The 27,742-nt window shown below is 43.6% G+C and overlaps 1 protein-coding gene and 1 long non-coding RNA gene across 10 annotated transcripts; one reads left to right on the forward strand and one right to left on the reverse strand.

Annotated features, from left to right (window-relative positions):
- Positions 1–710: 710 nt before the first annotated feature.
- On the reverse strand, positions 711–7,861 carry LOC111164446 (uncharacterized). The gene is made up of 2 exons (XR_002642065.3): positions 7,505–7,861; positions 711–3,037 (listed from the first exon to the last, which is right to left on the reverse strand). It is a non-coding gene; the product is annotated as an uncharacterized LOC111164446 (long non-coding RNA).
- E2F6 (E2F transcription factor 6) lies at positions 7,861–27,742 on the forward strand. 9 transcript variants are annotated; one of them, XM_022554124.3, is made up of 7 exons: positions 7,866–8,105; positions 16,826–16,880; positions 19,685–19,901; positions 21,458–21,613; positions 22,695–22,809; positions 25,118–25,271; positions 25,733–27,742. In XM_022554124.3, the coding sequence occupies exons 1-7, from the start codon at positions 7,998–8,000 to the stop codon at positions 25,780–25,782; spliced, it is 855 nt and encodes a 284-aa protein (XP_022409832.2). In that variant the 5' UTR covers positions 7,866–7,997; the 3' UTR covers positions 25,783–27,742. The 9 variants fall into 9 exon arrangements, 5 of the variants coding, with proteins under 5 accessions (XP_022409834.2, XP_022409832.2, XP_089779564.1 ...); XR_016395530.1 differs by lacking the exon at positions 25,733–27,742 and adding an exon at positions 24,113–24,396 and having other exon boundaries at positions 7,924–8,105; positions 22,695–22,813; positions 25,096–25,271; XR_016395529.1 differs by lacking the exon at positions 25,733–27,742 and adding an exon at positions 24,113–24,396 and having other exon boundaries at positions 7,924–8,105; positions 22,695–22,813.

Raw genomic sequence — 27,742 nt, forward strand, 5'->3', positions numbered from 1 at the left:
CCTCTTTTGAAACCTTAAATTCAACTCCAATTGCATTCCACTCTACTTCACTCCACCTGCATATCACCAGGAATATTGACCACCCCAAATTCAGCAGCCCTACTCAATGCGCTCCCTAAGGTGAGACTGCTCCACCTGGTGGAGAGTCAAGATGCTACACTTCAGCAAACGGTTAGTCGGCTTATAACCCGGCTGCCAGCATCGCATTGTCTGGTATCAAATATTAGATAAACAAAGGAAAGAGTGAGAGGGGCAAAACAAATTTGGTGCAACTGATGTATTTCCTGGGGGTAGTGCGTGGGAGGTGAACATTTAAGTAGGACACATGTAACAATCAGTAACACATTAGCAAACAAACTAAATTGTGCTTGTATAGAATTCAAGTGGAATAAAATGTAGCAGTTCAAATTTAAAGGCCAAGTGAAAATTGATTTAACTTATATTTCCCACCTTGCTAAAGGGGAGGTAAATTGATTCAACTTCTTTAAAGGATAATTTGACAATATCTATTAAAGTCACCTCTGGCCTCGTAATTCACTGCTAGCCACTTATTTTTTAGATATACACATACCTGGGTGAAAGGTAGGCTGAATGAGATTGTTCTATGTTTGGTGTTGTTTATGGTTGCAAAATATTGGAAATAACCCAAGTGTCCAGAGTTGGAGAGGGCATGGGTGATTTATGGTACATAATACTGCGGAGACATAAAAAAGAGTGAGAAAAACTTTTATTGCGCTGTTAGGGAACAATCTGCAAGATATTTTGCTAGGTTAAAAAAATCGAGAAATAGTATGATTATTAGTGTGCAAACAAGGCTTGGGGAAATAACATAGAGCACTATTTGTGCATAAAATATCTCTGCAACAATCCATATAAAACCCGTGCAATGTGAGCTTCAGAGAGGACTTTAGACTTCACCGCTGAGAGACAGGCGTGGGAGGGACATTTTTCACTGTTTACTCTGGTACCTTTTGAATTTTGAGCCATATAAATGAGCCTCTTCAAAAAATTAACAGCTTTCTTGTTTAATTTTCATCGTCCAAAATTTCTCAGAGGTCTAATGATAATTTTGTACTGTTGGTATCAGAAGTCTGAAACCAACGTGGTTATCCTCCAATATTTGGCAACTTTCTTTTCTTTTAGGGGAAGGTATTATCATTTATCTTTTTCATTATAAAAATGATGTGTAACTACCTAACAAAGAAAACAAAAGGTTTCAAGTTTGCTGATTGTAAGTCTTCTTTCCACACAATTAATACAAATGGATTTTATAATAGCACAATTAATAACACAATAACACAATTAATAAAATGGATTTTCTTTTCCCAAAATGAAACTAACGTAAACCTACAATATTTAAGAAATACTAAGAACATTAGTATCATTCATCATAAAATTCAGTCGGAGGAAAAATAAAAGTTGCTAAACTTATCAATAATCTGATAATGCTGAATTAAAACAAAATCCAGCGTTAAGGTGTGCTTCAAAGATTTAAGACAAACTATTACCTCTATAATTTGGGTTGCCATGTTTTGCTTTAGAATTTACATTTTGAAGTCAACATAGTAAAGAGTTTAGGTTTTTTTCAAATGCTATTTATTTATAATGTAATGTGTCTATGGATGGTGAAAGGTTACTGGGGGCATCAGTCCAGGTTGTGGGGCTCATCAGACAACACATGGGAAGGAGGCTGGGGCGCTAGCCTCATCTGGGGGTTCAGAGAAGCCTTTCTGAGGGGTGGGGAGAATGTGAAAAATAAGGATGAGGCATTTGCTAGGGGAGGCGTCAAAGGGTTAACGTTCTAGCAAAGAAAACAAGATGTGAGAAGACTCAGCAGTGAGGGAAAGCTTTTGAGGAATTGAATGAAGATTAATGTGACTGAGAGAAAGTGATGCATCCAATGGCTCTGATAAGGTGGTGGGGGCCCCTGAGTGCCCAGGACCCAGCCCCTGCCCTCCCTCCAAAAGTGTGATGCGGGAGACAGCTAGGCAGGCAAGTGACCAGTGCCCAGGGGAAACCACTAACCTCAAGCATAATACAGACAAAGTACACTGACAGCTTTTAAGCAGAGGAGTGATGAGATCAGACCCACGCTTTAGAAAGATTTCTCCTGCAATGAAAGGTCAACAGCCACCCCCCAAAAGGCAGTTGTTTAATTTGACAGTGATAGTATAGAGTCCCTTGGAAATGGCAGGACAGGCGAATGAATTAGGAAGCAGTTAAAATAGTCCAGGAACAATGACTATGAGGGCAGTTGTGGGGCAGTGGGAATCAGGAGGAGGGAAAGGCTGAAACCCTTTGGGGGGCTGCAACTGACAAGCCCCTGTGCCCATCCTCCCTCCCCTTTGTGGCTTCCTCATTGGAGTTCACCCAGGCGTACAGCAATAGCTCATCTTTCCCACAGCTCTTTTTTGACAGGCTTTCATGGGGATTTGCCCTTGTGGGTGTATTTAACTGCAGGCTTACTTTTTTGTTTCCTTTTCTGAAGCAGGAGGCAAATACTGTTGCTAAGTGGAGAGACTGAATCCGTGCATCTGGACCAGTGACAACTTTCGTGGGCTAGCATCTTCTTGGGAGCTCTCTGGAAAGCTTGTCAAACTCTGAACAAAAACCTCAGAACAAAGAGTCAGCCGCCCGGCTTTGTTCTACTTGATGTCATTTTAGAACCATTTTTAGTCACTGGGGTAGGGAGCTTTGAGACTTGGTTAGAAACAGCCCCTGTGAAGCTAGGAAGTTTGTGTTACCACTGAAGATGGATTCAATGCACCAGGGACTTGACGTCCATTGTCTCTAACACAGCAGAATTGGAGGTATGTTTACCCTCAGTTTACAAACAGAGAAACTGAGGATCCTAAGGGTTAAGATGCTTGCCAGTGAGGCTAATAAGGGTGGATGCAGGACTCGCTCCAGTCCAGGTTTGTCTGTTCCTTCCTCCATGCCACCTCTCCTCTTTCTGCATCCTTCCATCTCTACGACACTCCTTTCCCGCCAAGTGTTTGTCCTTGTGCCTCATCACCTTCCTAAAAAGGGTACTGACCTAGAAAGTAAAAGACCAGAATTTGGATTGCAGCTCTGCTAGAAACCATCTTTTTATTATTATTATTAATGAAAACTGTTTAAATTCTATAGTGCTTTACAATTTTCAAAAGTTTCACACACATGATTTCCTATAGTCCCATAATAACCCTTTTTTTAACCCTCTACCCCTATACTGCCCCTCCCCTCTCCCCACTGGTGGCCACTAGTTTGTTCTCCGTATCTGAGTCTGCTTCTTGTTTGTTATATTCACTAGTTTGCTGTATTTTTTAGATTCCACATATAACTGATATCATACAGTATTTGTCTTTCTCTTTCTGACTTACTTCACTTAGTACGATAATCTCGAGGTCCATCTATGTTGCTGCAAATGGCAATATTTCATTATTTTTATGGCTGAGTAGTATTCCATTGTGCATGTGTGTGTGTGTATATATATACATATATATATCCACAGCACCTTCTTTATCTATTCATCTGTTGATGGACACTTAGGTTGCTTCCATACCTTAGCAACTGTAAATAAAACTGCTCTGAACATTGGGGTGCTTGTACCTTTTTGAATTAGTGTTGTCATTTTTTTCAGATATACACCCAGGAGTGGAATCGCTGGGTCATATTTACTGAGTGCCTGGTATGTCTACAAATCTCCACTTCTACCATCTCCCCTGACTCTCAGCAGATGACCTTGGCTTCAGTAGAGCATGAACTCCTTCAACTTCCTGCTACAAATACCTTATAAGGTTGTCTGCCTCTGTCCTTACACTTTGCTCCTGTCACCGTGGAGGTGGAGCCCTCCCCTTGTTTCCAATTTCCTGGAGCTCTGTATGGAATCCCTGACTGCATTCTCAGGGTTATCCCCTTTCTCTGTTGCATCTTCAAGCTTTCCCTTTCTACTAGCTCCTTCTCATCAACATGAAAACCTTAGGTCTCCGCTATCTTAAAAAAGTAAAAGGGGGGGGGTGGTGGAGAGGAAGGAAACAAAGTAGGAAAGAAAGAATAAAAGAGAAAAGAGAAGAAATGAAGGGAGGGAGGAGGGAGGAAGAAGGAAGGAAGGAAGGAAGGAAGGGAGGGAGGAAAGGAGGGAGGGAGGAAGAAGGAAAGGAAGGGAGGAAGGAAGAGAGGAAGGAAGGAAGGAAGGAAGGAAGGAAGGAAAGAAGGAGGAAGGAAGAAGGAAGGAAGGAAGGGAGGAAGGAAGGAAGGGAAGGAGGAAAGAAGGGAGGAAAGGAGGGAGGGAGGAAGAAGGAAGGAAGGAAGGAAGGAGGGGAAGGAAGGAAGGAAGGAAGGAAGGAAGGGAGGGAGGGAGGGAGGGAAGAAAGACAGAAAACATCCCTTCTTTTAACCTCTAAGGCACCCATAGCCTAGATTCACTTTCTATTTCCCTAGCTGCTCCCTCTTAATTACCTTTGCTGTTGCTTAGTTTAAAAACAAAAGCAAAACTGCTCATTGTAAACAATGTGACAGTATCTGCCAGCCCTTTCACACTGGCTGCCCTCTGGCCCTGCCCCATCCTGCCCTCACTCCTGCCCTTGTCAAATCTCACCTGTGCCTGGACTTCAAGTACCCAAAGCGCCACCTCGGGTCCAAGTCTTCCCTTAAATTTCATCAACCCCCAAGCTCTGTTCCTTCTACATCTATCTTCTAGCTCTTGAATCTGTCCTTTGCTCTCCACTTTCACTGGCACTGCCCAGTTCTGCCATCAGCAGCTGTCCTTTCGGTGACCGACAGCCTCCTAACCATGCTCCTTGCCTCCCATTTGGCCTCTCCTGTCGTTGAAGATCTGAGAACACCTGTGCCGGCGTGAGAGGTAGATGCAGAAAGCTGTAACGCCTAGCAAATCGTAGGTTAGAGTGGCGACCATTGGATTTGCTCCAAGCCCTGAATCCCAAAACACTGCATTAGAAAAGTTAACTTGGCTTCAATATAGCTGGTTTATCATCCCTTGGAGAGGGGTTGAGGATTGGTCTCCTCACCTGGAAAAGAACGGGTTGGGCTAGACCAGTGCCTGACAGAGTACACCCAAGTCCTCGGAGTTTCTGATTCTGTAGGGCTTGGGGTAGACCCAGAAAGTTTGCATTCCTAACAAGCTCGCTGGTGATGGCAATGCTGAGGTCCACAGACCACACGTAGAATCTCACCAGACTAGGTGATACCATATTTTTGTATCTTCACCCGTGCTATCCAATATGGTAGCCACTAGTTCCCTGGCTCTTAAAATTCAAGTTAAATTAAAATAAATGAAAATTCAGTTCCTTGCTAGCCACACTTCAAGTGCTCAACAGCTACACGTGGCTCGTGGCTACCATATTGGACCGTGTAGAACATTTCCATTATTCCCTATTGGACGTGGCCATTTCCTCACAGATTTCTGGGGAAGAAATTTTACAATAGAAGGAAGGTAAAATGTCCCTTGACAAATAAGGCCTCTCAGCATTCCTCCAGCGCACCTGGGCCTTCAGCCTATATCTCAGCCCTAATTTTAAAGTCTCAAAGCCCACACCCTATTTTGCCCTAGCACCATTTTGCCCCAAGAAAAACACACAAAAACAGGACTGGAAGTGGAAATACTAGAATTTCTGTGCTGGGAACTGTGTCTGTGCACCACAGTAGGACTTGATGGACAAAGCTAAGGATTTAGTGGCTGAAGTCCTGCATCTGAGCCACCTGAGGAGGTGGCCTTGAGCAAGTCACTTAACTTCTCTGAGCCTCTGTATCCTCGTCTGTAAAGTATTCTAGAAATGTCTACCTCACAGGAAGATGTGTGAAAAAGCACCTGTGATTTACACCAAGTCCAGTTATTTTCTTTTCTTCCTTCTCTGCGCTTCCATAGCATGTTATACACATTCTAAGTTAGTACTTACGCATTCTGGTTACGTGGGGGCCACTGGAGCACAAGGTAAGGACCCCTCAGACTTAGTTCTCTCCTCAGCACGTACTCCTGCCAGGCACAGGCTCAAAAAATGCGTGAATGATTAAGTCTCAGGGTAAAAAGCCAAGTCACAGGTACTGTTAAGTGTCTGGAGGGCAGGGTCACGGGCCTGACTCTCTATAGCTGTGTTCATGCTCGGTCTTCAGCCTGCAGCGCCCGCCAACACCACCCCTGCCCCCAGACTCACCCACCTTCACTCCCCCAACCCCACCTCTGGCTCTAGAAAATCTAGTCACCCTTCAAGAATCTTCCCAACGATCCACATACTAAATCAATGAGCTATGAGGTCAAATCCTGCCTCTGCCACTGCCTAGCCAGGACCTCGGGTAATTTTTGTAAATCTTGCTAATATTTATTTTCCTGATCTGTAGATTGGGCAGAAAAATACCTATCTTTCAGTTTTGATATAAGATTTACATAAGAAAATGTGTACAGAACATTTAGCAGAATGTTAAACAGACCTCAAATGCTGGGTTATGTCTTTTTTAAAAAAAAACAAACCAGCCATTTCTGGTCTCCAGAGCTTGCCTTCTCAGGGGACTGTGGTTGGTAAAGGTGTCACTTAACCACTCTGGGAAATTCTCCATTCTGCAACATAATCCAATCTTTTAGAGACTTCTCCTAGATTATCCTTTATTTCAAGTCATTCGTTTAGCAAACACTTATGGGGCACTTAACTATTTGTCAGGAACTGTGCTAGATGCTGGAGATCACAGATTAAAGAATGCCTCTGACCTCAAGAAATTTCTAGTCTAGTGGGAACCCACCTTCCACCTTATGCTGGGTAGAAGCTCTTGGTCTACAGCTCAGTAGCTGCCCTCCACCCTGCACTTATCACATGGTATTACCTTTTTATATCAAACACACACTACTCCCAGTTCTAAGTAGGCTGCATTCATTAATTCATTTAATCCTCACAACAATCTTATGAGGTAAGTAGCCATTAGTCCCATTTAACAGATGAGGAAACTGAGGTACGGAGCGATTAAGCAGCTTGCTTCAGGTCTTGTAAACTTCTAAGTAGGGGGAGCCAGGATCTGAAAACACACCATCTGGCTTCAGCTTTATTTTATTTTATTTTATTTATTTGGCATTTAAACTCCCCCTTTTATTACCTGCTTAGTGGATTTTTGGCACATGTAACCTTTGTTATTGAAACACTCTCCTTTCTTTTCTTTAACTTAAGTTTAGTTGATTTACGATGCTGTGTTAATTACTGCTGTACAGCAAAGTGGCTCCAGCTACAGCAAAGTGGCTCCAGCTTTAAATGTTCCTTTACTTATCTGTCCCCTCCACCGGAATCTGAGATTGTGCCAAATTCAAACGAATATCTCCTGTGCGCACCACGATTTCTGACACCTAGGGAGTCAATAGTTTATTCCTCAAATGACAAGAAGGAAGAAAAGGGAAAGGAGGAAAGATGCATGTAAGTAAACAATTCCACGACGGTTTGGTTACCAACATTTACTAAGCATCTGTGCGGAGGGCTCAAGAGTAAATTAACACCCCTGCGAGCTCAGAACTTTCAGTTATTAGTACCTTTAGTGTCGAGAATTCCGAGGCGACCACTGCGTTGTCCCGGCTGCCTCTTTCCTCTCGCCCCGTTCCCTTCGTCTGGAATTCCTGCTCCATGTCTTCCTTTTCCTTCGCCATCCTTTCCGCGGACTCCGCTCTCCGGGACTTCTCGGGCTCCGGCCTTCGGGAGCGGGTCTGTGTTTGGGAGCGCTCCGGCCGCGCCGGGCATGCGCACTGGGGGCGGCGCACTGCGCATGCGGGAAGATGGCGGGCCTGGCGTCCTGAGAGCCGTGGGTCACCCTGCTCTCCTCCCGCCCGCGTTCCAGCTCCCGGGGTCGTGGGGCAACTGCGCGCCCGTCCGAGGGCCGGCCTAGCCAGGCGGCGCCTCCGGGCAGGCCAGGAGTCCAGTTCGTGCTTGGCCCCCGGGACCCGGCGGGTCGGGGGCGGCGCCCGACCCGAGCGGGAGAAGGCGGGAGAGCTCGCGGGGTGCGAGGCGAGAGGCGGCCGGCTGGGCAGCATGAGTCAGCAGCGGCCGGCGCGGAAGCTGCCCAGCCTGCTCGTAGACCCGGCGGAGGAGACGGTGCGGCGCCGCTGCCGAGACCCCATCAACGTGGAGGGCCTGCTGGTAAGTGTGTCCCAGCGACGGGGCCGGGGCGCGGGGTGGGGGGTGTCCCAGGCCCGCGGGGAGGCCGGACTGGCCGTCGTCTCGGTCGTGCGCTCCTCGAGGTGGCCCGGGACTGCTCCTCGGTTCCCCCAGCTCTCGCACTGCCCTTCGCGTCCAGTGAAGCAGACAGGTCTTTCGCTTAAGCTCTCGCCTTCTTGTTTGCGTCTGCTCACAAATGTGTTGTCAGCCTCCTGGGCTTTTACGTCGGCTCCAGAGTAGTGTTGGAGAAAATTGCCCAGCTTTGCCCGAGACAGTTATGCTTTTGCGTCTCCACCGGACTCCGTGGGTCTCTGCAGGCTCTCTCTCGCGTGTTCTCGGCAGCCTCTTCTGCCATTCTCCTCCTTCAGGGCAGCCACTTAAAAGCGCGTCCACACCTCACACTTCCCGTTGCACGGCTTCCCATTCAGCAAGTTATCTTTGGTCCTCTTTGACAGAGAAAGTGGGAGATTGGCTTCCCTGCCGGAGGTCAGTTTCCTCTGGACTAGATGCGATATATTCTCCTGGAGTCTCAGGACCCTCGATGAACCCATCGTTTTCCATTCTCCCTGTATTTTCGACTTCTCTGCTGTTTTTTTCCCATTCTTAGTCAATAAACATTTCCTGAGGTCCGTTTGCCCAGATGCCAGGAGGACTCAGTGCTCAAAAATAGTTGATGAGTATCATCTCTTTTAATTCCGCACAGCAGTTCTCAGGGTTTATTTTTCTTGTTTTGCAGTTGCCAAAATACACGCGGAGCTGTTAAGGGGTTTGCCTGTCGTTAGTGAGTTAAGGGGTTTGCCTGTCGTTGGAGCTGTTAAGGGGTTTGCCTGTCGTTGGAGCTGTTAAGGGGTTTGCCTGTCGTTGGAGCTGTTAAGGGGTTTGCCTGTCGTTGGAGCTGTTAAGGGGTTTGCCTGTCGTTAGTGAGAAGACGGGCCTGGGTTTAACCTCGCAGTGTCTGACTCCAGGTGGTGAATTCTCGACTACTTAAAATGCATCCTAAATCCGTTTCCATTGTGAAAGATCCCTCCCTTAAATTCCGTATGCCCTTCCACGTACTGTATCTCTTCCCCTTCACAGCCATGCTTTCTGAAAAAGTTGTCAGCACTCCAGGGTCTGCTTGCTCACCTGTCATTACCACCTGCTGGGGGACCTCTGCCCTAAGCACAGCTCTGAGACGTTCTAACCAAGGTGGACAGTCACGTCCAGCAGATGTCTCACTCCGTACCTTCTGTAGTTTGCACACGATCGACCGCTCACTCATGTTGGACACTCGCCTTTGAACGGCCCGCCGGACACGTACTCTCAGCGCTCGCTCCATCTGCTTCTCTGGCCTCTCCTGTCCTCTTTTGTAAACTCCTCTTCCTTTTCCCATTCCTTCCGTGTCAGTCTTATTCAGATCTTCTGTCTTCTCCACGGTTTCTTCCTGCGGGCTGTCGTTCACCACTCTCGTGACTTCTGTTACTATTGGTATTGGTGGTCTTAATCTTTGAGAATTTGATAAAAGCTGCAAACTCTTACTATGGAAAAACCACTTTATTCTGCATTTAACGTCAGAAGATACACATACATCCCTTGAAGTTGTACATAGTCTTCTTCACTCTGGTAGTTTCAGTTACCATGTCGTGACTTCCAAATCTATAAATCTGGCTCAGAGCTTTGCAATTGTCTAATATACATTTCTACTTATGTTTCAAACTCACGTATCTAAAGTGGAATTCATTATCTTCTTGCCTAAGCAAGCAGCAACTCGCTGTCTCCTATCGCAGTAAATGGTACCACACCCACCATATTGCCCAAGCTAGTATCCTAGGCATCATCCTTGCCTTTTCCAAACGGACCCCCTCCATTCTATCTAATTAAAATTAATCACCAGTACTTGCCACTTCTAGCCATCATCTATCTTTTGGATTGTAACCTTCTTAACCAGTTTTCCTGCCTCTCGTCTTGCCCTTGATTTTTCTATATATTCTCCACATAGTAACTAACCATGATGGTCTTTTTAAAACGTATTTGCGATCACGTCATTTGACTTAAAGAATCTGTCATGGTTCCCTAGTGCTCTCAGGATAGAGGAGAAACTGCTTTATGTAATCAGATCCCTAGATTTATCTTTCCTGAGCTGCTTATAGTTGCTAAATTTTCCATATCTCCATATTCTCTTGGACCCCTGTGTATCTGCACTCCCCCTTTTAAAAAAACCTTTAAAGCACACTTTTCCTTGTCACCTCCCATGGTTCTTCAGGTCTAGATTCATAGGTCACTTGTCGGAAGCCTTCCTGACTTCCCAAGACTTGGTTAAGCGCTCCTTTTGTGTTCCCAGAGCGCCCTGTGCCTCCTCCTCTCTGCACTCTGTGGCTCTTCGGTCCCTGAGCGCAGCGACTCTGTTCATTTCATTGTTACATCCCCAGCACATTTGGTGCTTCTTGCAAAAATATTTGGTGAATAGCTTTTGGATGAATGAAATAGGTACTCCGTAAATGTTTGAATGTATGAGTGTTTAATTTCCTGGCTGTAAAATGCTGATTTAAACACCTATCTCAGCATTTTTTAATTGGCTAATGACTGGCAGTATTTAGTAAACTGTGTGTTATTAAACACTGTGCAAAAATTAGTTATGTGTACGGCTGAGTGTTTGATGTTCCCTGGGCAAATGGCTTGAAAACTGGAATTCTGTGAAGGCAGAACATGGTACCGATTAAAGATGGAACTTAGTCTGCACATTGAAAAACAAGGAAAATTTGAGTGTGTGACAAGAATGCAGTCACCGTGGGAAAAGGTATATGTCCAGAGAGCTCTTAAAGGGATATTACTCCCCCAAACAGGCAATTGGTACAAAGAAGCATCTGTGTAGAGAAATTTTTAACCAATTTAGAGGCAGTGTTTAAGATTTTAGTCCCTAAAACTCACCTTTTATTCTGTTCTATTCTCCTTTGAGGTCACAAGTTGAAAAGTGTAGGTTTTTAGTTGTGGGACTTGGAGCGCTAGTGAAATAACTTGGAACGTGCTGCCTTGCCCATCAGGAGCTGCTGGTGCCTAGAGAGCTGTGTGCGCTGGAAGCAGCCTCAGTGGTTTCAGTTTGCGGGCTCTGCCTCTTCCCGGCTAAGATACAGACAGGCTAAGAGGCTTGAACAAGTGAGAGAGAGAGAGAAGCAGTTTGAGGATTGAACGGGAAAATTTCCTAGGACGTCCAGTCTTGAGGTTTGGCTGTTACTGGGCTGTCCCTTGGCATGTCTTGGGGAAATACCTGAGCGTAGCCCCTCGGTGTGACTTCCTTAAAGGAACAGAAGTGTTGGCATGCCTCCGCAGTGGTGGGTTGTCAGAACTAAAGGCAGCAGCATCTCTGCTGGCACCTGGGCAGGTTAGTGCCGTAGAAGTTTGAGGGAGCATTCCTCTGAGGACTGCCATCCTAAAGATGCTGAGAAGGTCAAACATAAGTGTCCTGTGCAGGAACCACTTTGAAAGGCTCCCGTTGGCCTAATCTGGGACAGTGTGAGCCTCAAAATAACAGATTTTGTACTCACAGAATAAGGTAAGAATTCAGGCTCCTTGGATGTAGTTCTTTAAGTACAGCTCCTCAGGTACAGTTCCTCCAGATCTTTAGGCCTGTAAAACTAAAAAGACAAGTTATCTGACCCCTGCCCCCGCAACACACCCCCAGCATACATCGTACACTGGTGGGACAGACATGGGATAACTGCTGTAGACAGTCCTGTCCATAAAGGAGAAAAAGAGGGGTCACGGAGGAGCATCTGGTCTGGAGCAGTTCTGAAATGCCACCTGGTAAATGTGGGACGTTTTTTGATTAGGTCTCAAGGTCTGGGAACAATTCTCCATGTTCCCACCTCTCCCTCTGGGCTCTTGGTTCCACCATCTGAGCCTGTCTTTCTTTTTCATGGAAGGTCATATCTCTTCAGTATTTGTAGCTGAGTACTTTTTTCAGCCTGCTTCCTGTCAGCATAATTTGGGGGTGTCCAGTGGCCTCTTTTCACTTTGAACTGTCTTTATCCCTTTTAGACCAAGCTGGCAGTGATTTTGCCAATGTAATTCTCTCAAAAACTATGCAGATGTCCTGTGAATCTTGTGGTTCACTCAGTAGACAAGCGTCCCACCCACAGATTTCTTCGAAATAAACTCTTCTGTACCTTGGGCTCCTGCTGGGGTGGCCGAGGGACAGTGCCCTGCAGCTTCCTAGAGGCCCTGTCCTTAGGTTGAGAGGATCTGTGAGGTTCATCCTTAGTCTCCTTCAGGGGCCTTTTGTGTGACTGAATGGCACTCTGAAATACCATCTTTGATCTCTGAGGACTTCACCAAGAATTGTTCAGTCTCGGGCTTCCCTGGTGGCGCAGTGGTTGAGAGTCCGCCTGCCGATGCAGGGCACATGGGTCCGTGCCCCGGCCCGGGAAGATCCCACATGCTGCGGAGCGGCTGGGCCCATGAGCCACGGCCGCTGAGCCTGCGCGTCCGGAGCCTGTGCTCTGCAGCGGGAGAGGCCACAACAGTGAGAGGCCCGCGTACCGCAAAAAAAAAAAAAAAAAAATTGTTCAGTCTCACCTTCCCCTTTACATTCGGTTTTTCTGGTGGTGCCTTTGATTTGGTATTTCTCAGAAGTCTTTTCTTAATTTTTAGCTTCTTGAGAGGCTGAGAATTTTTTAAAGCTACCAAGTCATAGCTTCTTTTTCTTTTAACAGTCCTTTCCTCTCTCTGTCTCTGTCTGTCTCTGTCTGTCTCTCTCTCCCTCCCTCTCTCCCTCCCCGCCTACCCAGTCCCCGTTAACACTGTGTGGAAATCTCCTCGGTTAGGTTACCCGGTTCATTACCATCTGCTTTCCATGGATCTGCAGTTGACAGTGTTGCTAAGTGCTCTGTCTTAGCATAACGGGGATCCCCCTTCTTGAAGTTTCTAACAAGTTCCCCTTCCTTTTGAACCCTTACTGGCAAAGTCCAGATTTCTACTGACAAACTTTTTCAAGACTGCTTAGTCTCGAACAGATTTCTTGGTAGTTATACTCTGGTTGTCTAAGAGAATGTCCTTGAGATACACACTGAATTATTTAGGGGTCTGCAGTTTACCCTCAGATGATTTAGAGAAAATAAATTATGTGTGTATAGAAAAAAAAGATAAAGCGAATGTAGTAAAACGTTAGCATTTGAAGGATTTGGGTGAAGGTTATATGGCAATTCTTGGTACTATTTCTGTACCTTTTCTGAAGGCTGAGATTGTTTCAAAATAAAAGGAAAATGGGTATTTCCTTTCCCTGAAAGGAAAATGGGTATCACAGGATCAGTCTCTTGTTGGGAAGGGCTCGGTCGTGCCTCACCTTGAATGGGAGCCCTCTGCTCACCTTCTCTCCAGTTTCCTCGTCCCTGCAGGGGTGTCCTTGTCCCTGCAGGGGTGTCGAGCCTCGTCATTCTCCTCCAGGGCAGGGTGCCCTGCTCTGTTCTGAGGGACCAAGTGCAGGGGTGGCATTTCATTTACATTTTTTTTTAATAGCTCACTAACTTTTGTGTGAGAAAACCTGTATTCTGATTTTAAAGCCATTTAAAAAGAAGAACTCCTATCTAGTCCCATTTCCTCCCAGAAAAGCTCCTAGCTTACCTGTTGGGTATGGTTCACCAAAGTTAGAGTAATTGGGAAGGCTTGCCAGGATTGTCAGATTGAGTCTCTCCAGATGATAAATGTGTGTTAGAAAACAGAAACTGAGGCTTCATAGTCTCGCAGTGGTCCTTATTGATGGTGTACCAAAGAGGGAGTCTTCACCCTGTGTCCCTGTGTCTGTAAATACTCATTGTTGTTTGTCAGTTGAAGTCATCCAGACAAGGTCCTATTTCACGCTTCCGTTCATTAGTTTAACAAATATTTACCAAGTGCCTGAATGTGCCAGGCACTGTTCTGGTTCAAAAAGGAAAACAATAACCATAGTCTCTTCTGCTTTCATAGGATTTTTACGGTTTACAAAATTTGTCATTTAATCTTCACAGTAGCTTGGAAAGTGGGTTATATCCCTACACTGTGTTACAGGTAAGGGTGGGATCTCCCAGCATCTAAGAAGTTCTGGTAGTCCTGAACCCGATCTTAAGCCAAGAACTATTTTGAGTATAAATGAGATGAATGTGTCATCACTATGGGCACTTTGGAAGTCTCCAGAATTGTGGGTCTGTAGGATTTATACGATCTTTATTTGGGATGTCTGCCCCTGAGGGGCCATGATGCTATTGTGATTCCTCCCAAATAAAGAGAGAGCGCTTTTGTATTCAAAGGGAAAAAAACGAATGGGTGCTGTTAGTGTCAGTTTTCCCACAGATCTCAACAGAGCCAGTATGTGGTTTAGAGCAAAGAATGTAGGGGAAAGCAAGTCATACTTTCTCATGTTACTGACTGAGGTATTATCCCTGTGCCAAGCTGTGAATAGCGGCAGTCTAGATAAGGAGACCAGAGGGAGGGGGTATAGAGCAGGAAAGGTGCCCTTGCAGAATGTGTAGAGAGCAGATAGGGAGCCAGCCTGTTTGGAAACCGTTACGTACTGTGTGCAGGACTCGCCCTGCTGCTCTAAGCTACGAACAGAAGCCTGTGCGCAGCAAGGCACCTGCTCTGTTAGCCCTGTCTGTGTGCATTCTCAGGATTTATTCAGACATTATAGTGATTGAAGTAGTATGCTGCAGATACGTAAGTAACAGATCGTGGACTGAATAGAAAACTCATAGACAGACCATAATATTTACAACAACTTAGGGTATTTGGTGCTGTGTGTTTCTAATTAGTGTGATGAGGATGGATTATTTTCACTTAAGAATCTTGCATCAGTAGTTCAACTCCATCTCATACTGTTTTAGCAGAAGGGTTGAAAGTAAAAATAGCAGTGACAGTTGGTCCTGTTGGTCTGATGTTTGCCTTCAATAGGACTGCCCTTCAGTGTGGCGCTGTTGGATACTGTCTCCACAAGTCACTGTTAGCACTGTGCTGAGAGCTAGCGGGGCAGAGTCCCTGCCCCAAGACGGGCTCCCCCGACTGGTTTTGCACCCAGCAGGTTTGCGTGTAACAGCTAAGTTAATGTTGCAGTGGAATTCTGCTTCGGGGGAATTATTCCATATCGAGTTAGCTTGCTGACAGGTGCTGTCACCCTGTCATAGATGGTAAGGGAATCATTGTGCTGCGGATCGTAACACTACCAGCAAAGAGCTTCTTAGCTGCTCACCTCACCTTCAGGCTTCCGCACCTTCAGTCTTTTTGCCGCGTTGCCACCACACTTAGATTTCTGTGGTGTGTAGCATGTGTGTGTAGCAAACTCTGTAGCATGACTTTCATGGTCTTCTGTGTCGAGCGTGGTGCTAGCATTCCCGTCGAGCCTTAGTATCAAGTTGGTTTTGCACTGGCCGCCCAGGTGGCTTCTCAAAAGGTGCCAGGTGATTTATATTTCCATACCTTTGTTCATTTCACTTCCTGCCCCAGGAATTCTGTCTTTTTCCTCCCTCAGCCTCCCATAGGTTCCGACAAATTCTGGCTTGTCTTCCAAGGCTCAGCTAGGGGTCCCCTTGCCTGTGAATCCTTGTGATCCCCTTGCTGGGTGCATCCAGAGCGCTGTTGTTTCCCTTCTTACGGCACCTTATGAAATTCACTTATCCCAGTTTTTCTACGGCCCATTTGGGGGCCAGTTTTTTTCACTTACACAGGAGCTAAACCTGCTCACAGCTTGTCTGGAGACACATGGCATCATACATACTTTGTTGTAAGCAAGAGGCCAATATGGATTTCTGTTTATTAACCTTAGCTTAGGTTTTATTTATTTTTTTGCAAAAACAATTTTTAAATATATTGCAAACATTACTACAAGTTTATATAAACTTTCATAGCCTCCAAATAGCTGGTAAAATGGTGAGCATTGATGGTGGAACTACTACTAATTTCCTGGTCATCTCAGGAATGTAAAAGAATTTTTTTATGAATCTTAATACCAAAGTCTCTAGTTGTGTAGCATGCATTATTTTCCATGATTAGAAATGCTGTTTTTATATTAATTATCATGGGAATGCATGGCTGCCTGTGAAAGTTTGTGAGCACTTTTCTTGGAGCTACTCTCACTTAATTAGCGAGGAGTGAGCATTTGTCAGTTTGGACGTCTCTTAGATCTCTACTGCGCTTTCCAGAGTCAGGGACAGTGTCCTGATCCTCTCTATTGCTTTGTATCCTCACTACCTGATACAGTTGATAGGTGAATGTCTGTTTAGTAATAAAGTCTCATACTCCCCCTCCCCCCTGCGCCATTCCTCCCCCACCGCCGTCTCTTTAACTACTACTTCCATACTTACGGAGGCCTATGCAGCTTCAGAAATTCAAGTCGATGAACATTGCCAGATGTGATTACAGTTAGAGTAGATATAGTTTAGAAGGAAGACTGGTTTTCTCACACCAAAATTATTACCCCAGGGTGAAAAAAAAGACAAACTTTTATATTATCCAGAAAAATGTTGTTCATTTGCATTGTTTCTGCTTTTTTTTTTTTTTTTTTTTTACCCTTTTTGGCCCCTTTAATCTGTAAACAAGGCCCCTTATGCACGCATGTTAGTTCATATAAAGAAGATTGACCACTGTGCCACTATTAATAAGAGATGGGCAATAATTATTAACAATTCTGCTTTTATTTTTTGCTATTCATTTGCTTGTATTTAAATTGCTAAGTTTAAATTTCTGTATCTTCTTTTTTCCAGCCATCAAAAATAAGGATTAATTTAGAAGATAATGTACAATATGTGTCCATGAGAAGTAAGTTGATTCGATTCCTGAATCAGTTTTAGGTTTTGTAGTTTGAACTTCATATGATTTAAGTGATTTATTTTAAATGTACACGAGTTGATGAGTAACTTAAAATGCATTGTTTGTACACTGAAATGTAAAAGCTTGGAATTTCAGCAAAAATTCCTGAGGTTGTGGGCTGTTAATGTGCACAAATGCCAGTTTATTCTCCATTGCTTTGGAAATGTCATTTTTAAAACAGAATGGTCTCTGTCGGGGTATTTTCCCAGAGTTCTGTGAGAGCAGTTGTCACCGCAAGCAGAACTGAAGGCAGTTTGGCAGCAAGCGTGTGGACAGTCTTTGGCCTTCCTGGTTTCCTTTGATTCCCTGTGCCCTTCCCATCTACTTCTGCCGTGGATCAGTGTTCAGAGTCAGTCAGGTAGTTCCCTGTCTTTCTGAAAATTGTTATGACAAATGGCCCCACCCCCGTTTCTTCTTAATTTGGTGCTAATCTCGGTGGGTAGGTGGTGCATAGGTGCCCACGAGGAACCATAACCTCAACCTTTATTTCTCCCCGGCCCTGCCACAGTCCCACCCGTATCTGGCCCCCAGGTTTGGCCAGTTTTACTCTGGAAGCGTTTCCTTCGTCTGCCGCATACCACCAACTTATACTCATGTCTCACATTTATGGAGCTTGTACAGTGCCTGGCCTGTATTAAGCTCTTTGCACGGATTATCACAACAACCTTTCAAAATTCAGGTTTGGATGATTATTCCCGTTTGATAGATGAGTAAACTGATGCCCAGAGATTAAGTAACTTGCTCAGTCAGGATTCAACCCCATGCTCAGACTTGATCCCACAGTCTTACCCACAGGTCAGGCTGCTGCTTCTCGGGCAGGAAGCAGTGGCCTAGCCATCTAAGTCAGTCACTTGCTCCAGGCTCTTCCACCCCCTCACCTCTTCCGTTCTACTGCCCGTGTGATCTTTTAATACAGCAATTAGATGATGGTATCACTCAACCTAAACTTCTGCAGTGATGCTCTGTTACATATGGAGAAAACCCTGACTCCTCATTTATTTCTATTAAATTCTATTAAGAAACAAGGCAGAGAACGGACAGACAGATGCACAAGGCCCTTGATGGCCATTTCCCGCTCCACTTTGCAGCCTCATCTCCCAGTACTCTACACCCTCCCCCCATCGCAAACGCTGTACAGCTGTGGATTCCCTACAAACACCGTGTTCTCACACGGGGCTCTGCTGTTTCCTGCGCCTCACTCACCCCCGTCGCCCTCCACCTTCCTGTCCATCTTTCTATGCTCTGTTCCCAGCACACGCCCATTAGGAGGCCTCCCCTGTTTCCCACTCCAGTTAAGGTTTTATTTCATCTTATGTAACTTTGAATCCCTCTGGCACACTCATCTCAGGGTTTGGGGCAGAGTTCCTGCTAGACTGTGGAACATGGAACACCTTTGTTTTGGAGACCATTTTAATCATGTTTATATCCCTTCAGCAGCTGTCACGTTATAGGTGTTCAGTTAATATCTGTTCTTTATAAAATGACTGGCATGATAGGAATATACTTATCCTGAACTTATAAGACCATGTCTTGTTAGTAATTTAGTATCATTACAGTTGACCCTTGAATGACAGGGTTTGAACTCTGCAGGTTGACTTAGATGAGAATATTTTTCAGTAGTAAAGACTGCAGTACTAAATGGTCTGGTTGATTGAATCCGCAGATACGGAGGGCCACGATAAATTATACGCAGGTTAACTCCTGCGTTGTTCAAGGGTCAAATGTAAATGTTTTTAAAGTCAGAGTTTCTCATTTGTAAACTTCCAAGATATGTTGTAGAATTGTGACTGTCTTCTGCTTCCATTTTGTTAAAAAGTTTAATTCCTCTTTAATCCTGTTTAATCTTAAGTATAGGAGTAGCCTCCACATGGAAGACATTTACATCATAAAATACGTACTTTTGTTTCTTGCAGTAACCACCAGTGGTCTTTAAACTGAATATGACATTGTAGAGGTTCTGGATAAGGGCATTTTTGATTGAAGATAGGATGACTGTTTCTTTTGAAGCATACTGTGGTGTGCCATGAAGTAGAAAAAAAGAGTAATCGTATACTCCACACCAGAAGGACAGCTAAATTATTCATGGAAGTATTTCCTCTGCACACTAAACCATAAGAACTTTTTTCCTAGTATCAAATTGGGAAAGATGAAAAGAATGATAATATTCAGTTTACCCCTTCATTTAGTGAAGTTAATACAGGGTAGTGAATTCCTCAAGGTGTAATGTCACAGTTATCCTAATTGGAAGACTAACTTGAGCTCTTCTGACCTTCATCAGACAGGGCAACACTATGACGTGTATAGGAACATTTTAAACATTTTTTATTCTAAAGCCAAGTCTCTAACTTTGCTTTATAAAGAATTTCCTAACTTGAAGACCAAATGAGAAATTGAGTTTTAAAAATCATTTCTAATCCTATTCCAGATAGTGGTGTGGACGCAAGTGCAGACTCAGCACTTCGTGTCTGATATGGTGCCGTGATGCCTTTTCAATTCACGTATTCAGTGGAAACTGGTTGCGTATTTCAAATACTCCTTTAAGTCTAAAGCCTTTGTTTACCTGCAATAGGCTAATACATTTTTATCCAGTTTGAGAAATGGATTTCGTAAAAATTAGCTCTGATTTGGTCAGTGTGTAGAATATCTGTAGGTGTCTGTGCTTACTGACCAAGAATAAATAAATGGTTTTTTTAATGAGTTGAGAAAGAAATGCTCTTTTAAATTTTATGAATTGTGTTTGTTTTGTTTCCCAGAAGCTCTAAAAGTGAAGAGACCTCGTTTTGATGTATCACTGGTTTATTTAACTCGAAAATTTATGGATCTTGTCAGATCTGCTCCTGGGGGTATTCTTGACTTAAACAAGGTTGCAACAAAACTAGGCGTACGAAAACGAAGAGTGTATGACATCACCAATGTTCTGGATGGAATTGATCTGGTTGAAAAGAAGTCTAAGAACCATATTCGATGGATGTGAGTTGTCTTCAAACTTTTCTTCTTCTTTTTTTTTTTCCCCTTCTTATTAAGTGACAACACTGTGCTGTACAAAATAGTTACTAGCAATGTCTTTTTCCTACTTGGTACCAATTAAAAGCCATAGACATAGACTATCATTCCAATATTATGGAAAAGTTAAATGGAGTCATGATTAGTTTTAAGAATTTCACTTTTCAAGATAAGGGGACGTCTGATTTGTATAGGAATTTAAAAAAAAATATTTCTTCAGTTCTAATTGATTATTGACATCAGGGGGAAGGCAGTTAAGGCTGTAAAACGGTGGTTCTTCCACTGTCGTGTCATAAACACTTAGATGCCTCCCTCCCCAGGGGCTGTAATTCAGTTCTGGGAGAAGACAGATACCTACCTTCTTAACAGCTACCCCCAAGTGATTATGGTGCATATCATACTTCGAAACACAATGCCCTGAATGTAAAAAAAAAAATCAGGAGACTTAATATCTAAAAGTCAGTATAGCTAAGGCTTAACATATGATTAGGAGGGATCTCATGGAAAGAAGACTTTATGGTATAAATGTAGGGGGGTGTGTGTGTGTGTGTCCCCACGTGCACACGTGCAGGGAACGCGCACAGGAAGAAGGCTATTATACTCACAATAGGCAAGTATTTTGGATCAGTAAGAAACAGTTCCAGCGTGTAAGCACATAAAGACCTTTCAGGCAAGTGACAAATCTACCAACAAAGACCATTAAATGATTCTACGTAATTAACTTAGCTATTAGAGGAAAGGGATTCATAAAGGACGTTATTTTTTCAATATTATGGAAATGCAAATTGGATTCTAATTTGAACATGTTTGCTAAATGACATTAACATTTTAGGGGTTCATATCAGATTGTGTTCTGAATCACTAATTAGAATCAGATTGGAGAACTAGCAAGTGAAAGAAAGGTGAAGTGGTAACAGCCTTTTCACTTTTTATTTTCTATAAAAATTGAAGAAAAGAATGAATATTGGTTGTTGCTCAGGTCATGTCATATTGGGGTAAACAGTAATAAAGAAAATATATCTTTAAAAAATGATCATTATATTCAGATAGAACTGGGTAGAATATGCACAGTGGGGAAAAAATAAAGACTTACAGAATTTTAGCAGGGGAACTGTCATTTGGCCAATACATCTTATTTTTCATATGTAAGAACTAAAGGATTAAAAGGTCATAACTTGTCAAAAGTCACGTGAAAAGTAGAGCTGGGCTGAAACTGGGTGTTACTGACTCAGTTCAGTGCTCATTAAACTTCATTAAGCTTTCCCTACTATTACTAATTTCCACAGGGTTATGATGTTGGTTTTGTTTTTAAAGTCTCTGTGTAAGGGAATAGAAATGGGGACAAAAACCGGGAGAAATAATGGTTGTCTAGAATAATGGGAGGGAAGGACTGGAGTTCAGTACCTGGTTTCTGTCATTGTGGGAAACACCTGGTGTAAACGTTTGGAGAAGTTCCAGTAACGTAACTTGTATGTTTTTGTAATCTCCTAGATGCTATTGATGGTGATCTTTTTCTTTTAAAGAGGGTCTGATCTGAGCAATTTTGGAGCAGTGCCCCAACAGAAGAAGCTGCAGGAGGAACTTTCTGATTTATCGGCGATGGAGGACGCTCTGGATGAGTTAATTAAGGATTGTGCTCAGCAGTTGTTCAAGTTAACAGACGACAAAGAAAATGAAAGATATCCTTTAACTCTGTGCCTTTAAAAAAATTCTCCTTCCAAAGCAGATTACTTTATATGGCAGGGTCAGCTTGGGGATTAATTAATATATTTAAGATACAAAATAAGACCTTTAGAAGTGAGTGAATTGCCATAGAAATGGTACTTAAACTGCCATTCTAGTCCACAAAGCATAACACGCAGCTGAATGTCGTACTGCTCCTAAGTTCAGTGTCTCTGGGACCAGAGGGGGAGATTTGTCTTTGGTACTGATCTCCTCCCGGATCTCCTAGACTGTTTGGCTGCCCTGTTCCCCACACGGAACAGGTGAACACCTTTTGAGGTGTCGCTGATTCTGAGCTGTTCCGTGCTTCAAGTTTACTTAGACTCTACCCCAGTCAAAACTCCCATTTCCACAATACAGTTATTAGAAGGAAGGTAAATGCTATTACTACACTCAATCAAAAGATGTGTGGAATAAGAAAAAAAAAAAAAAGAATGCTGGGGAAACCCAGTAAATCATGTAACTGGTAAAAATTTCAGGCAACACAATAAAAGAAGATGAGAAAAATTCAGGTAGCGAGATGGAAAATAATTTTGGATGAGGGAAATCCCGTGAGTACATCATAGTCCTGAAAAACTGGTTCTCTAAGTTGTGTCTCCTACTTACCGATTCTTTCCACCTTACATTTTAGGAGATTCTCATCAAAACTCTGAATATTTTTTCCCAAAGGTTCTCACAGTAAGATCTCGCAGTGCATAGGGAAGGGCGGGGGGAGGTTTGATGCCTTCGTGGGTTGTATTTGTGTGAGAGGTCCAGACTTCATTAACATTTTTCTCCAGAAAGTGTCGTCATCACAATAGTATAGTTTACAGGGATTCTTCAAGTTATAAATATTGTAAAACACTTAATAAAATCTTAAGAATTGTTTATGAAATAATAAGAACTATATATGAAATAATTTTTTCCTGACTGCTTTCCTTAATTGTGAGTTTGTATCCCATAAAAACTAATGATATTCTAAGATTACACTTGGATTCATGTATTATAAGAGATAAATGATCTCCCCACTGTGCTTAGAGACCCTTGACTGATTTTCACACTAGCATATGTGACGTATCAAGATATTCATAGCATTCAAGCCTTCCATGAACAGATTGTAATTGCAGTTAAGGCTCCGGCAGAAACCAGGTTGGATGTTCCAGCGCCCAGAGAAGTAGGTAACCTTGCATTTTTAAGGTCTTAAAGGGAGGCAGGCCAGTTGCTTAGGCTGTGCTTTATTGCAGTCCCAGCGCCTTATCACCAGTGTGTGCGTGGTAGCTGCATACCTGATATAGCTTGAGGCACTTTACACATTCTGAGCTGTTTCGCGTAACACGACAAACGCGGTAGCCATGATTATTATCCTTTTAAAGATGAGGAATCTGAAGCACAGAAAGATGAGTTACTTCCTCACCATCCACAGTAAGTGACAGAACCACAGTTCAAACCCAGGTAGTTTGGGTTCGCAGTCTGTTCTTAACCGTTGTGCTCTCCTGCCTCTTAGAGGACTCCCCGAGGACTGCCTCGGTGTTACGGTTCAGTGTCAGCGGGGGCTCTAGGGAATTAACTCACTAACCAAATTCATAAAAGACTGTGAATAAAAGAGAACACTAAATTACACATTTAAAATGAAAAGTAAAATTGCTTTGTAAATGAAAAGACTGTCCGCTGCTTGTAGGAAAGTTTGTACTGAAAGATACTTGTCATCAGAAGGTTGCGTGGTAAGGGTGGAATCAGAACGAAGGAGCGTGACCATTCTTAGGACAGATCAAGTGCCGACAGCCTGATAGAACTGTCACTGCACTGTGATAGGGACTTAACTCCCTCATCGGGAAGAAATTCTCACCACCCACCTTTCCTTTTATCCCCAGAAGACCACTGTCCATGTGAGACCCCAGTTGCTACTTGACAGTGTGTTACAGACGGATTAAGGAACAGCTTTCGTTGATTCCAGTCACACTCAAGTTGTGACTTCTTGGTGACGCTTCCTAGTTGTTTTATTTAGATTTAGATACATTCCGAGTCTCCTAAGTAACATTTATCTTTAATATGAATCATTTCACATATTCACATTCACACATCATCACTAATCTTTCAATACATCCTTCCTTGGGGGCATGATAGTCCATTCTGCAGTGGCTGATGGGTTTTTGGTTTTTTCCCTGTGCTGTGAACTGCTTCAGGCTCTAATTGTCAAATCTTGCTGAGCCTTCGATCATGCCCAAGATGTCTCTTAGATCCCGTTCAAAAGCTGAGGAACGTGGGCCCTCTTGGCAGCCATTCTCAGCAGTAAGGAGAGACAGTGGGACCGATAAGACACAGAGTCTGACTCCAGGGAGATCTGGGGATCTAGTCCCGGTGGAGATGGACTGGCCTGTGGGTCAAATCCAGCCTGCTGGCTTTTTGTAAATAATTGTTTTGGGACACAGCCACGTGCCCATTCGTTTAGATTGTGTCTCTGACTGCTTTCACTCTAGAATGGCACTTGTGTGGTTGTGAGAAGGATGGCATGGCCCCCACAAAGTCAACAGTATTACCTCGCGCTGCACAGAGACGTGGGCAGCCCCTGGCTGAGTGGACTGCGAGGTCCTCAGCTGCCGCTTCTGGGCAGCTTAGTGGTTTCCCTATTGCTCAGAAGTATCTATCGAATTGCACAACGTGTACCGTTCAAACAAGACCTGGCCTGCCCATCTAGGAGCTGAGCAGATGTTCTTCAGCGTACCTGCCTGCTGCCGGGAAGCTGTGGAAGGTGGCACTTGAGGTTGGGAGCCCCTCTGCTGTGAGATCACAGGGTGGTGTAGAGCAGGGGCACCTGGGACCAAGCCCAGGCCTAAGCACAGGAGAGGGGAGAAAATAGCCTTGACTATTGAACCCACTCGCATCAAAACAACAAAGAATCATCTGTAACCGGGACTGTTCCTTACGAGTTTAGCATAATTCTCAGTAGAAGTACCCAATTTCCTGATATCTTTTGGGTTTTAATGTTTTAAATTACAAGAGGTATATTTTGTCTCGATCTCATCCTCTTTTGCAAGTGGATGGAAGAATGGTCCTTTCATTTAGCTCAGTACCTCTTCAGGGGTCTGAAATCTTAACACAGCCTTATCATTTGAGTCTGCAGGGTGTTTTAGATTTCTTTGTCGTCAAAATACTGATCTTTGAGTCTCAAGTACAGACTCCTTAAAGGGGTCAAGTCTTGAGTAGAGAAAGGCGGGCTCCTGAGTGCTGAGGTGGCCCCTCCTGGCTCTGAAACCATTGCTGCACAGTCAAGTAACTGTGTTAACTGTGTGAACTGGCCAGTGGTTTCCTGTGACTCAAGCTAACTAATAAATACGTGATTTTCCCAAATATGTGATAGAAAGGAAACTACCTGAATGAGAATTTTCAAAAGTGTCCCTTGAAACTTTTACACTTCTAGTAAGTGAAAAAATATAATTAATGAATTCTCTCATTCATCTAGATGTTTCCTGTGTCTTTGCTAGGACTCTATCACGGTCCATATCAGGAGCACTCAGGGGCCTATCGATGTTTATCTATGTGAAGTGGAGCAGAGCCACCCAAGCAGTAACGTGTCGGACGGTGTCGGCGCCTCTTCATCTGAAAGCAGACATCCAGAGCAGCCCGCCCCTGAGAAAGGTAAGTGCACCAATCTTGTCATTAGGAAAATGTAAGGTTTTAATGATTTTTAAAATAGATAGAGTTTTATAAATGAATATTATGGCCTTATAGGTATTTTTACTCTTCCTAGCTACAAAAGCATGAGTTAAAAAATTACAAGGTAATTCTTAACTGTAGCTTAGACTGTTTCTGTGTAGTTTTGATAGCCGTGAAAACTTAGAATTGTAGTTGGTCCCAGAGTGTGGTCTCTGTAGAGAAGGCTGTTTGCATCCTCTGACCCGGCCTCTAAGGCACATGCTTGAGTTCTCGTTTATTCTTGTGAGACTCAAAACATTAGCCTTATGCCGTTAACGTAAGAATATGCTTCTTGACCGAGGTCCTCCTATTTTTTTTTAAGCACTTGAATTGTATGTTCTATTACGTGTCTGCCTTTCATATCTTCACTTAGGAGGGTTTCTCTTGTGCTTGTTATTTTTCAGAAGAAAACCCTCCACAGCAAAGTGAAGAACTGCTTGAAGTGAGCAATTGATGGCATTTGAGGATTCGTGCATTGAGTCTTTTGGGGACATCCTGTGTGGATGAATTATGCATTAGATGTGATTCTCAGAGCAATAAATCATCCCAGACATTTTCTCAGTAGCAGCAGTAAGGCCAGGAGTACCTTCAAGTAGTTCACTACTTAGATTACTGGATAATTATGGTTTCTTCATTTGAAAACAACTCTTTTTATAATTATTCACTGCTTTTTGTCAGTGAAATAGACATCTTGCCTACTGAAATTACTAAATCACCCAGAGTATCACTGAAACAGACAGGCAGGCTGGATGGACAGTTCTCAGTGGACCTTGCCCTTTGCTGCGTGGATCATGTGTCATTATCACAAAAGAAATTGCCTTACACGGGTTCATGTCTGCAATGGATGGGTGTACGCACGCATCTGGACATGATGTCTTTGTATATATTTGTATAATGTTTAGATCACTTATGAAGTACGTCGAAGTGAAACTTTTCACCTTTGTACAGCCAAAATAATGTATATATGGAAAGTAACAGACATATTCTCTAATTTCTGTGGTATCTATAACTTATTAGAATCCTCTGGATGAGGGTTAGAGGAGAGTTTTTCCCAAACTTCTACATGTAGAAGTATCATAAATATGCTATACATTTAAAGTTCATGGATTTAATGAAGGTATTTCAGTATGGTTCCCAGCGCTAAAATTGGACTTTAAGCTCCCTACAGAGTCATTGTGTCTGAACAGACTGGTGGCATGCCCCAAGCTTTAGGGGCGAGTGTACAAATGCCATCAGGTCATGGCTTAATTCCTTGCAAGACATGAATTCAATCATGATGAGAATTGGAAAGTATTTTAACCTTTCTTGCAAGCAGGGTTTATATATGTTTCTGTATGCAGCCTTGCTCTTCAATCAAAGGGGATCTTTTACTTACGATGAGTTAGTGGTACCTGCCCTCTCTTCAGCTCCAGTCCCCCGTTTCCAAGTACCTAGCTCTTTCTACCTCATTGGGTAAGTCATTTACCACTCTGTGCCTCAGTTTACTCAGTAGTTTACCATTAGACTGTGAGCTCCTTGAGGGACTTTGTCTTAATCATTGTTAAACCCAGCGACTGGCACCACGCCTAGCACATAAAAAGTGCTCAGTAAATGTTTGAACAAATCAGTGAGTGAGTGAGTGAGTGCATGAATGGTCAGATTAGACTAATGATCCTTGACTTATGTAACGTACAAGGGTTTTGTGTCGTTCGGATTCATATTTTAAACTTCTCTTACTTTCAAAGAAAGAATTGAAGCAACGTGAAATTAAGACCATGTGTAAAGAGTTGGCGCAGGAATCAAAAATCAAAATACTGAAAAATAATGCTGAGCATTGAGGACTGGCACACCTCTGAGCTCCAGCGGCTTTTGCGGTCCTGTCCCTCTGCTGAGCTCCAGCCTCTCCCCTCCTCACAGACCGTGGCGGCTGCCTTTGTCGGCCCGGGACTGCTTGCCGTGCTGCTCCTCCTGGGCGCGTGTGGTGAACCTGAGAGTTCAGCAGAAGGGGTGTGTAGAGATCACGTGCTCCGTGCAGAGGTCCAGGCTCTGCCTTGTAGATTTGGCAGCTGTCGGTCATATGTGATGGCTAAACATGAGAGTGCATGAGGTCACCTAATGAGAGGGTACAGCAGAAGAGGGAGAGGCCCGTTAACATTTATTTTAAGGGGAAATACAGAAGAAAAGGCTTTTCCTGAGAAGGAATAATGAGAGGAAGGGAACATAAACAACTGAAGGAGGCGGTGCCCCCAAAACCAACAAAGAAAGCAGGGCCACAGGTGATAGCATCGTTTCTAAGCAGCAGTTCCTTACTTGTGAAATGTGACAAATGTTCTACTTTGCAAACTGCTCTGAGAGTAAAATGAGATCATGTAAACGAAAGTCCTTTGTGAACTGTAGACGTGTTACATAAATGAATCTCTCTCCTGTCACTCCAA

Source organism: Delphinapterus leucas, chromosome 13 (assembly GCF_059928025.1).
Source record: "Delphinapterus leucas isolate spDelLeu-1000000601 "Yukka" chromosome 13, BTC_Dleu_Yukka2, whole genome shotgun sequence".
Classification (NCBI taxonomy): Eukaryota; Metazoa; Chordata; class Mammalia; order Artiodactyla; family Monodontidae; genus Delphinapterus; species Delphinapterus leucas.

Bases quoted from the DNA above. Each gene is read 5' to 3' on its own strand.
- E2F6 (XM_022554124.3), top strand. From the start codon at position 7,998: ATGAGTCAGCAGCGGCCGGCGCGGAAGCTGCCCAGCCTGCTCGTAGAC. The intron at 8,106-16,825 runs GTAAGTGTGTCC...TCTTTTTTCCAG, and splicing joins TCAACGTGGAGGGCCTGCTG to CCATCAAAAATAAGGATTAA. The intron at 22,810-25,117 runs GTAGGTAACCTT...TGTCTTTGCTAG, and splicing joins ATGTTCCAGCGCCCAGAGAA to GACTCTATCACGGTCCATAT.